Raw genomic sequence first — 12,254 nt, 5'->3', positions numbered from 1 at the left:
GAGCAGAGTGTGTCCTTTGAACCCAGAGTTCCTGCACAGAGCAGCTTCTATCCCAGGGGAAGATTGATGACAAGAACCTTCCTCTAGAGCTGACAGAGAGAGAAGGCCTTCCCCTGGAGCTGGCACCCTGAATTCGGACTTCTAGCCTCCTAGATGGTGAGAGAGTAAAATTCTCTTGTTAAAGCCGTCTATTTGTGGTATTTCTGTTATAGCAGCACTAGATAACCAAGACATTGGCTTTCTTCCTAGCTACCACTGAAACTCTCATCCTTGACCTTAGTGCACATTCTTCCATCACATTGCCTTGAGTAGTTCTGAATAAATACCCTTCCCTCTGATTTGAAAGAAGCTACTCACTACCCTACACTATGGGTAGCCATATACTTCTGAGAGCAAAAGAAGGCACTGTTAATAATTATGCTGGGGCAGCAGGTGGAAACTGGGACCGTCCTCTGCAAAGCAGGCAGTTGGTCACTGTAAGCATATAGTTTGTTGGCCCAGTTAGTTCCAGCCCCCAAGTGGAATGGACACTTCTCCTCTGCAGCCAATCATCTGATTTGGAAGCTAGGAGGATGGTCTTGGAAGTCAAAACAGAGGTCTTCAAACTTTACTCACTGGCATTGTTTTCTAACCCTCAGGTCTGTTTTTCCAGTTTACAACTTGGAGGCCCCTTAGCTCCCACCCTAGAACCTGGCGCCATTTGTTTATATTCTTTTCCTAAGAATGAACTGGGGACTTCCTAAACCTATTTTCTCTACTACTCCATTCTTGTGGAATGAGATGTAGACTATACTTCCATGTACAGTCCTAGGAAAGCTACCTCTATCCCAGACGACCTTGCATAGGCCTTACCAGTCCTGGGTGTTCGGCTTCCTGAAGCTGAGATGGAGTGAGGCAGAGTCTAACTGATCACCTGTTCAGTTCCTGGGAATGCTTTGTTCAAGTATAACCTGGAAATAATTATTTGTTGTTTCTTTACAAAGTTACATGCTCACAGTTTTAAAAAATTAAAGGAAAATAATAAGCACCTGTGCTGTTTCAAATAAAATGTTAATATTGAGATCAGACTTCAAAATTTGGAAGTAATGTCCAAAAAATTGTAAGACTGGAAAGGTTAGTGGCTGAAAACTACTCAGTAGTGCTGCAGAAGAAAAGCCTGGTATCTACTTCCATAAGATTAAACCAAACCAAACCCATTGCCATTAAGTCGAATCTAGCTGATAGTGATCCTATAGGACAGAGTAGAACTGCGCCATAGGGTTTCCAGGGCTGTAAATCTTTATGGAAACAGACTGCCACATCTTTCTCCCATGGAGCAGCTGGTAGGTTCAAACCACCAAACTTCTGGTTAGCAGCTGAGCGCTTAACCACTGTGCCACCAGGGCTCCTTCCATAAGATTGCAGCCACTGAAAACCCTATGGAGCACTATTCTATTCTGATATACGTGAGGTGGCCATGAGTTATGGGTTTGGTTTTGGTGGGGGGAGGGTTATTTTTACCATAATAATAACAATGGCATGATATCTCAATGGATTCTAATTTGTTTTGTAGCACAGGTCCACAGTCCCTTATCTGAAATCCTAGAAACTGAAAACTGAAAAAACATTTGAAGTTTGTCACAGGCAACAAAACCTGATTTGAATTCATGTGAGATTCTTTATAGTTTTTATCCCACTTAGTGTGAATACTCATGTTTTGCTGCAGAGATATTAATTTGTTTGGTTACTTCCCCAAACTCCAAAGAGGATATTATATAATATATGGTATATGCACCATATTACTTGTCTAAAACACTTCTGGCCCAAAAAGTTTCTGATTAGGAATTATGGATCTATAGTACTATTTCGGAGCCCTGTTGGTGCAGTGGTTAAAAGCTCAGCTGCCAACGAGAAGGTCAGCAGTTCGAATCCACCAGCTGCCCCTTGGAAACCCTATGGGGCATTTCTACTCTGTCCTATAGGGTGGCTATGAGTCGGACTCCCCTCAAAGGCAATGAGTATACGAGTATAGTGCTATTTTGCCCCTTATGTTTTTTGTTTTATTTTTCAGTTAATAACTCCTACAAATTAAGCAAGCACAAACCTTACACAAGCTTTTCCCCCATGGTAACTGCCCCCAGTATGGTCTATAGTTTGGAAAATATTCAGTATTATTTTCTGATACAATATATAATACCTTAAGCCTTTGGAAGGAAAACAACAACAACATTCATTTAATAAATGATAGCGAGTAACATATTGAGCCTAATTCTCCTATTCTCCACTAGTTTACCATGGAGGAGGAGGAAGTATCTTTTATCATCATACGTGGGAACAGAGTGGTCACGTGTGAAGCCCATTTCACTTTGTCCTGAGTATGTAGGGCTGCGCTTATACCCTCTTGAAGAATAACGGAAGCCTCCAAAAGCAATTTCACACCTTTTCTGAATGCGGGGAATTTAGAATTAATAGTTATATGACTTCTGCTAGTTTAGAAAAAGGCTTTTCTACTGTTCTTTTCTCAAGAAGCATATTCTTCCTCAGGATCAAAGCAAGGAGAAATATATCAGATATTTAGTTTTTTACTCTCTAGCTTAACTTTTGTAGTTGCCAGCCTCCAGGAAAGCCCCTAGTGACTCTCACCTCCAGGTGTTCACACCTTTGTGATGGTGTTGTTGTTTTTAGCATAGCAACCTTATATATAATAGAATAAAATGTTGCCTGATACTATGCCATCTTCATGACTGTTGGTATGTTTGAGTCCACTGTTGTGGCTATTGTGTGAGTCAGTCTCATGGAGGGTTTTCCTTGTGTTCACTGACCCTCTACTTTACCAGCCATGATGTCCTTTTTTAGTGATTGGTCTTTCTCGATGACGTGTCCAAAGTAAGCAAGCCAAAGTTTTGCCATCTTCATGTCTAAGGAGCATTCTGGTTGTATTTCTTCTAAGTCTGATTTGTTCGTTCTTCTGGCAGTCCACAATATATTCAGTATTCTTCGCTAGCACCAAAATTCAAATGTATCTGTTCTTCGGTCTTCCCTTTTCATTGTCCAATTTCACATGCAATATAAGGTGTTTGAAAAGACCCTGGCTTGGGTCAGTTGCACCTTATCACCAAAGTAACATCTTTGCTTTTTAAAACTATAAAGAGGTCTTGTGCAGCAGATTTACCCAGTGTAATACATCATTTGATTTCTTGACTGGTACTTCCATGGACATTGATTGTTGATCCAGGTAGAATGAAATCATTGACAACTTCTTCATTTTAGTCCCTTTCATATTGAATGGGATTGACCTATGTAACCAGTAGGATTTTGTGGAAATGACAAATTATGACTTCTGAGGTTAGATTATAAAAGACATTGCGGTTACTGCCTTGCCCTGTCTTGGATCACGTGCTCTTGAAGAAGCCAACATCATGTAATGAGGACAACACTATGGAAGGGTCCATATAGCAAGGAGCTGAGACTTTCTGCCAGCAACTAGCACTAAACTGCCGAGCATTGAGTGAGCCTCCTTGAAAGTGGATCCTTCAGTCCTTGGGAAGCCTTCAGATGCTGCAGCCCCAGTCAGCATCTTGAATTCAGCTTCACAAGAGCGGCCAGCCAGGACCACCCAGCTAAGCCGTTCTTGGGTTCCTGACCCACAGAAACTGTGTGAGATAAGTATTTGCTTTAAGCCACTAAAATTTGGGTTATTTGTTACCCACCAGTAGATACCAATATATTTGGAACTTTGATTCAAAGAAAAAACATTGGTTTCTCTGATTACAGAAGTACTACATGCAAAGTTCAAACATATATACAATCTGGAGCATGAAAAATTTCTATAAGGTCATCTCCTTTGTACATGTGTGGCACATAGTTCCATATTTTCTCTATGTGAATACTAATCCATGTATGCATACATACACACACACACGTGTTTGATTATTTTGTTAATAGACACTGGATCATATTAGATATACTGTTCTGCAACTTGTATAGTTTAACAGCGTATCTGGGAACATTTTCCACGGAAAGTCATATTAATCTATGGCATTTGTTATCATATTTCTAATTATTGTATGGACTTCTCCAATGCCTACTGAGGGACATTAGGGCTGTTTCCAGTTTCTCCAAATACAAACAGTAAAACAGTGGATAAGCATGTGAGTAAATCTCTGGGATATATTACTGGAAGCAGAAATGCCAGATTTTAAAACACATTTTAAATTCTGATAGATATTTTCAAATTGCTCTCCCAAAAGATTGTAGCAATATATTTGTGAGTGTCTTTTCCTCTACACCTTCAACAACACTGGGTATCCACAATCTTTGCCAATCAAGTAGTTGAAAAGTGACTGGTTGTTTTATTTTGTGTTTAATTGTTAACCATGTTTTCATATATTTATTGGTTGTTTGTGTTTCTTCTGTTTGGAATTACCTGTCCATCTCCTTTGCCAATTTTGATGCCAGGTTATTTGTCTTTTATATATATCTATTTGTAATAACTCTTCGTATATCAGTATTTTAGCCTTTGCTTAAAACATATTATATAAAAATTATCCCAAATTTATTGTCAAAACTGGTTTGAACATTTTTTTAAATCATATTTAGGAAATTTTCTGTTACAACTCAATGATGTGAGTAATATATGAGCCAGGCATGAAATAGGCTTTATAACTCTAATTTAAAAGTGGTTAGAATTAAAATGAAAAATAAACAAGACTCCAACAGATACTTCTACACCAGTGTTCACTGCAACATTATTCACAATAGATGAAAGGTGGAAACAACCCTAGTGTCCATCAACAGATGAATGGATAAATAAAATGTGGTATGTAACATACAATGGAGTATTATTTGGCCATAAAAACAAATGAAATTCTGATGCAGATTATGACATGGATGAGTCTTGAAAACATGCTCTGTGAAATTAGTCAGACGTAAAAGGACAAATATTGTATGATCGCACTTAAACATGAAATATCTAGAATAGGCAAATGCATGAAGACAAAAGTTTATTAGTTGATACCAGGTGTTAGGGGGAGGAGGTAATGAGAGTTATTGCCGAAGGAGCATTGAGTTTTTGTTTCGGTGATGTAAAACTTTTGGAAATGAATAGTGGTGATAGTAGCACCATATGGTGAATGTAATTAATGTCACAATTATATACTAAAAAAATGGTTACAATGGCAAAACTTTGTTTCATATATTTCACCACAATAAAATTTAAAAAGCAAACAAACAAGCATTTCCTCTTTCTACAAATGTTAATTGTTACTATGTTTAACTTTGGTGCCCAGTTGATTTGGATTTTTACTATTTCTTTCTAGTATACCACTGACCGAATTCCAAGAAGCCGTGAGGTGCGGCAGTCCTGGCTCTCCACTGTGCTCACCACGTTGTACTCCATGCTGTACTCCTTCCCGCTGACTTTCAGACTGAAGCCAGATTTGGTATGTAAGACCATCACTAAAGAGAGGGAAGGATCCTTCCTAGGGATCCTTTATTAGTGACAGTATATATTGTTTTCTTTAATAGCTACCATTTATCAGTGTGCCAGGTATTGTACTAGATACTTTATGAATAGGTAGTCCCCAACTTACAACTGGGTTCTGTTCCTATGACTCCATCATAAGTCAATTCTGACATAAGTCGAATACCTCATTTTTTGTTTTTTTCAGTTTTCATTATTATTGCCTTTTAGTATCAGTATCTTTATAAATCCAATCTTTATTTGTCTTTAGGGGTTGGAAACATTACATATAAACTTACACATCTGATGACATCAAATTATGTGCTGCAACAGTGTGTGTAGTTATACTGCTAACAATAAGACGTACAAAAAAAAGGACGGTTGTAAGTGTGGTTCATCATAACTTGAATACTTGTAAGTCGGGGACTACCAGTGTGTTACAAAATTATCCTTTGAATGCACTTTGCTGTAAAAGGTGAGATATTTGCCTTCCCTTCCAAGCTATAACATGAGCTCCAAATTTGTCCCTTTCTCCCCTTTGTTTGGTGGCAATAAGTACTAATACTGCCATATTTTTAACCAATTTGTGCACCATTCCACCCATAGGCCCTGAGCTGACATTGTGTGTTCATCAGCCAGAGAAGAGACAATTCTTCATACCTTTTCAGTGATCTTTTTTGTTTTTGTCAAGTCTGTTTACCAAGTACGGCATGCAGTGGGCAGAACATTACACACACTTAGATTTTAACAGGAAAGTGTAGTACAGAGAAGAGAAATGTGAAGACTTAGTGGACTCTATGTACTTTCCTTCCTTATCTGTAAAGGTTTTAAGTTCTCTGTAGTCTTTAAGAATGAATTTCTCTTATTAAATTCCAAACGTACTGCTGGTGGCAATGCAGGTCAGTGGATATGTTATCACAGTCGTATATACAACTCTTAAATAATACTCTCATTCCTATTTAAGGCAGAATCCCTTAAATAGCATAGCTTGAAAGGAAACTCTACTTCCTTTCCAAATTCATGAGTTCTGGCACAGTGTATGTTACCCTCATGAATAGTTGAACAGAAATGAGTTTAGGCACAGTGATTTTGAAAGGTCTCTTACCAGTTTGCTTATTGCCTTTCATCAACTGGATTGCAGTCCAAGTCCCTCTTTTGGATGAGAATTTTAAAATCTGGATTTTCTACATGAGTAGTTTAGATTGTTTTTAACAGATATAATTTGCATACAGTGAAATGCACAAATCTTATCATTTGGCCCACATCTCCCTATCAAAATACATAACATTTCCATCACCCTAAAAGTTTTCTCCTGCCCCCTGCCCTTGCCCCCAAGCAACCACATTCTGATTTATGTCACCATGGATTAATTTAGCTTAAATTTCTTTTGAAATTTTTGACAAAATAAGCTTATCTTACAGTACTGCAGTCACCTTTTTAGTGTATAGAACTCAGATGTTTCCCTGAAAGGTCATTATTGCCCTGAAGAGCTTTAACTTATTTACTTCTAAAATACAAGAGACAAATAGAAGGGTAACTTAAGCATATGTCTTAGTTATATAGTGCTGCTGTAACAGAAATTCCACAAGTGGGTGGCTTTAACAAACAGAAATTCGCTTTTTCAAAGTTAGGAGGCTAGCAGTCGAAAATCAGAGCCCCAGCCCTAGGGGAAGGCTTTCTCTCTCATTTGGCTCTGGGGGAAGGTCCTTGTTCCTTGGTTCCTTGGAGATCTTCATGTGGTGTGGCATCTGTCTTCTCCCATCTGTTTCCTTGTTTAGTCTGCTGTTTTTATATCTTAAAAGAGTGATTTAAGACACACCCTGCACTAATACTGCCTCATTAACATAACAGAACGCATTCCCAAATGGGATTATCGTCACAAGTATAGGGGTTAGGATTTACAGCAGATATTTCTGGGGGACACAATTCAATCCATAACAGCTTTTTAAACTGGAAATGTTGGGCTTACATTTATTAAATCACTAGAGAGACCTGGCCACTCTGACTGGCGACAGCTTGTTTGAGTGTGGCAAAGTAGGACTTTAAGATGTTGAGGCTTAGAAGGAAATCCTGACGCGATGGATGATGTCTGCCTGGCTTAAGTATTTGATATCCTTGGTAGTGGAAAGAGTAACCAACTGGGCACAGGACCCTTGGTTCCAGTCCCACTCTTGCTTTTATTTTATTTTAGTCACTTCCTTTCTGGGCCTCAATTTTCCACCTTAAAACAAGAGGATTGGGGTAGATGTTCTCTCTGTTTTCAACTTGGTCTAAAATTTTATGAGCATCATAAATTTGCTCATAAAAAGTGGAAGAAAAAACTATTACGATGTTTCTAAAGGAACAAGAGGAGAAAGGTGGGGAGGATGTGAAATAATTATTTCCATTTTAAACTAAGTAAGTTTAAAAAAAAATATTTCAAACCTGAACATTATCTGATCAGCTACTTTTATAAGGTTGACTTCACAAAATGAACTCCTACTTAATGAAAATTCCTTTTTTAAGAGAAAAAAGTTAATGGTCAAGAGGCCTTTTTTTTACTACAATGAAAGCAAAATTACAACATGCAAATCTCTCCTGTTTTCACCATTGACTTTTTTAACACTTTTATCACAAAACAGTATTCCATCTTTACTTCTTTGAAAAAGTGAAAGAAGAGCCTACTCTTAGAAAGGATAGCAGTGTCAGGACTGAAATCACCTGAGTTGTCTGAACAGCCAGGTGCCTTTCTTCTTCCTTTTAACTGTGCGCACCTAAGTTAGTAAGTCTGCTCATCTATCCAACTGTCTCTGTCCCTCACTTTGTCATCTGTAAAATATAAATAAAGGTAATTTCCTTATTGTTCTGGAGTGAGTGCTAGATAATTGAACATTTTAATGGTTTTGAAATGGAAAATCTGTGTTGCACATTATTATTATTATTAGGTGCCGTTGAGGTGGTTCCAACTCGTAGCGACCCTATGTGCAACGGAACTGAACACTGCCTGGTCCTATATCATCCTCACAATCACTGTTATACTTGAGACTATTGTTGCAGCCACTGTGACGATCCATTTTGTTGAATGTCTTCCTCTTTTTGCTGACCAAGCAAGATGTCCTTCTCCAAGGACTGGTCACTCCTGATAATATGTCCAAAGTTAGTGAGACGAAGTCTCACCATCCTTGCTTCCAACGAGCATTCCGCTTGTACTTCTTGCAAGACAGATTTGTTCGTTCTTCTGGCAGTCTGTGGTATATTCAATATTCTTCACCAACACCACAATTCAAAGGCATCAATTCTTCTTCAGTCTTCCTTAGTACATTGTCCAGCTTTCGCATGCTTGTGAGGCGGATGAAGATACCACGGCTTGGGTTGGCAAACCTTAGTCCTCAGAATGACATCTTTGCTTCTTAACACTATAGAGAGGTCTTTTGCAGCAGATTTGCCCAGTGCAATACATCCTTTGATTTCTTGACTGCTGCTTCCATGGGCATTGATTGTGAATCCAAGTAAAATGAAATCCTTGACAGCTTCAGTCTTTTCTCCGCTTGTCATACTGTTGCTTATTGGTCCGGTTGTGAGGATTTTTGTTTTCTTTTTGTTGAAATGTAATCCATGCTGAAGGCTGTGGTCTCTGATCTTCATCAGTTAGTGCTTCAAGTCCTCTTCACTTTCAGCAAACAAGTTTGTGTCATCTGCGTATCGCAAGTTGCTTATGAGTCTTTCTCCAATCCTGATGACTCCTTCTTCTTCATATAGTCCAGCTTCTCGGATTACTTGCTCACCATACAGATTGAATAAGTATGATGAAAGGATACAACCCTGACACACACCTTTCCTGACTTTAAACCACACAGTATCCCCTTGTTCTGTTCTAATGGCTGTCTCTTGGTCTATGTGCAGGTTCTGCATGAGCACAATTAAGTGTTCTGGAATTCCCATTCTTTGCAATGTTATCCATAATTTGTTATGTTCCACACAGTCGAATGCCTTAACATAGTCAGTAAAACACAGGTAAACATTTTTCTGGCATTTTCTGCTTTCAGCCAAGATCCATCTGACATCATCCATGGTATCCCTTGTTCCACATGCTCTTCTGAATCCAGCTTAAATTTCTGGTAGTTCCCTGTCGATGTACTGCTGCAACTGCTTTTGAATGATTTTCAGCATAATTTTACTTGTGTGTGATATTAATGATAATGTTCGATAATTTCCACATTCTTTTGGGTCACCTTTCTTTGTAATGGGTACAAACATGGATCTCTTCCAGTCTGTTGGCCAGGAAGCTGTTCTACAAATTTCTTTACATAGACAAGTGAGCACCTCTAGCTGAAACATCTCAGTTGGTATTCTGTCAATTCCTGGAGGCTTGTTTTTTGCCAGTGCCTTCAGTGCAGCTTGGACCTCTTCCTTCAGTACCATCTGTTCTTGATCATATACTACCTCCTGAAATGGTTGAACATCAACCAGTTCTTTTTGGTACAGTGACTCTGTGTCTTCCTTCCATCTTCCTTTGATGCTTCCTGCTTCGTTCAATATTTTCCCTGTAGAATCCTTCAGTATTGCAACTCAACTCCTGAATTTTTTCTTCAATTCTTTCAGCTTGAGAAATGCTGAGCGTGTTCTTCCCTTTCAGTTTTCTAACTCCAGGTCTTTGCACATTTCATTACAATAATTTACTTTGTGTTCTCAAGCTGCCCTTTGAAATCTTCTGTTCAGTTCTTTTACTTCATCATTTCTTCCTTTCACTGTAGCTATTCTATGTTCAAAAGCAAGCTTCAGAGTCTCTTCTGACATCCATTTTAGTCTTTTTTTTTTCCTGTTTTTTTTAATGATCTCTTGCTTTCTTCTTGTATGATGTCCTTGATGTCATTCCACAACTCGTCAGGTCTTCAGTCATTAGTGTTCAATGTGTCAAATCTTTTCCTGAGATGGTCTCTAAATTCAGGTGGAATATACTCAAGATCGTACGTTTGGCTCTTGTGAACTTGTTCTGATTTTCTTCAGCTTCAACTTGAACTTTCATGGGAACAATTGATGGTCTGCAGTTCTGCAGTCAGCCCCTGGCCTTGTTCTGACTGATGATATTGAGCTTCTCCATCGTCTCTTTCCACACATGTAGTCAGTTTGATTCCTGTGTATTCATCCGATGAGGTCCATGTGTATAGTCGCTGTTTATGTTTTTGAAAAAAAGGTATTGGCAATGAAGAAGTCATTGGTGTTGCAAAATTCTATCATGCAATCTCCAGCATCTTTTCTATCACCAAGGCCATATTTTCCAACTACTGATCCTTCTTCTTTGTCCAGCTTTCACATTCCAGTCACCAGTAATTACCACTCCATGTTTATTGTGTGTTTAGTCAATTTCAGACTGCAGAAGTTGGTAAAAACTTTCAATTTCTTCATCTTTGGCCTTAGTAGTTGTTGGGTAAATTTGAATAATTGTCATGTTAACTGGTCTTCCTTGAAGACATATAGATATTATCCGATCACTGACAGCATTGTACTTCAGGATAGATCTTGAAATGTTCTTTTTGACGATGAACGCAATGCCATTCCTCTTCAATTTGTCATTCCTGGCATGGTAGACCATATGATAGTCTGACTCAGAATGGCCAATACCAATACATTTCAGCTCACTAGTGCCTAGGATATCGATGTTTACATGTTCCATTTCATTTTTGATGATTTCCGGTTTTCCCAGATTCATACTTCTTACATTCCACATTACAATTATTAATGGATGTTTGCAGCTATTCTCATTTTGAGTCGTGCCACATTGGTAAATGAAGGTCCTGAAAGCTTGACTCCATCCACATCATTAAGGTCAACTGTACTTTGAGGAGGCAGCTCTTCCCCAGTTGTATTTTGAGTGCCTTTCAACTTGAGGGGCTCATTTTCTGGTACTATATCAGACAATGTTCTGCTGTTATTTGTAAGGTTTTCACTGGCCAACTTTTTCAGAAGTAGACCACCAAGTCCTTATTCCTAGTCTGTCTTTGTCTGGAAGCTCTGCTGAAACCTCTCCACCAAGGGTTACCCTGCTAGTATTTGAAATACCAGTGGCAAAGATTCCAGGATCACAGCAACACACAAGCCACCACAGTACGTGGTGGGTTGTACGTAATAGCCAACATTTATTGAGCACTTACATGTGCCAGACCTGGAACTAAGTACTTTGCATTCAAACTTCGTGAGATTGGTAAGACTGCTATTCACATTTTATGGATGAGGGACCTGAGGCTCTGAAACATTAAGTACTTGCCCTCAGAGTTTGCACAAGCAATAAACAGCAGAGCTGGGATTAGAATCCAGGTGTCTCTGATTCCAAAACCCAAAGCCTTATCCACTAAACTGTATGCAACCATTTCTGGCTCACAGCATGGAAAATTTTTTCATTCAGACCAATTAAGAAGCATTTAATAGGAGCTTCCGGCAAGATGGCGCTCTAGGCAGAAGCACCACGCCATCCCTCCACAGCGAAGATCCGAAAAACTAAGCCAAACAGAGAATGCAACAATCCTGAAACTGTAGAACATCAAATGAAGAGAAGAAGAACTCAGCCGAGCACCAAATGGAGTAAGAATACTGAAAGAGAACGGAGAGCGAGGAGAGATTCATGCAGAAGTCCCCTACCAGCTAACGCAGCGCGGATCCACCATCTTGGACTCCTATTGGAGACCAGCAAATGGGGGTACGAGAAAGCAGCTTTACGGAGCATCCAGTGGGAGACAAAACAGCCGGTAATTTGCGGTGTGCGCTTTCCCACCCCCCACCCCTCTTCACCCCGGCTCGGGCTCCTCTGCTTCCCGTGGCCACAGTCTCTTGACTGGGA

The 12,254-nt window shown here is 39.2% G+C and overlaps 1 protein-coding gene across 1 annotated transcript in view; it reads left to right on the top strand.

The window, feature by feature from the left end:
* ALG14 (ALG14 UDP-N-acetylglucosaminyltransferase subunit) overlaps positions 1-12,254 on the top strand; it is a 152,592-nt gene that overhangs the window by 68,347 nt on the left and 71,991 nt on the right. The window contains exon 3 of the mRNA XM_004378792.2: positions 5,298-5,420. Within this exon, the coding sequence (XP_004378849.1) occupies positions 5,298-5,420 (123 nt within the window). The remainder of the gene's footprint in view (positions 1-5,297; positions 5,421-12,254) is intronic.

Source organism: Trichechus manatus, unplaced genomic scaffold (assembly GCF_000243295.1).
Source record: "Trichechus manatus latirostris isolate Lorelei unplaced genomic scaffold, TriManLat1.0 scaffold00058, whole genome shotgun sequence".
Taxonomy (NCBI): Eukaryota; Metazoa; Chordata; class Mammalia; order Sirenia; family Trichechidae; genus Trichechus; species Trichechus manatus.
The sequence above is the reverse complement of the archived record's forward strand: the minus strand, read 5'-3'. Positions and strand labels throughout refer to the sequence as shown.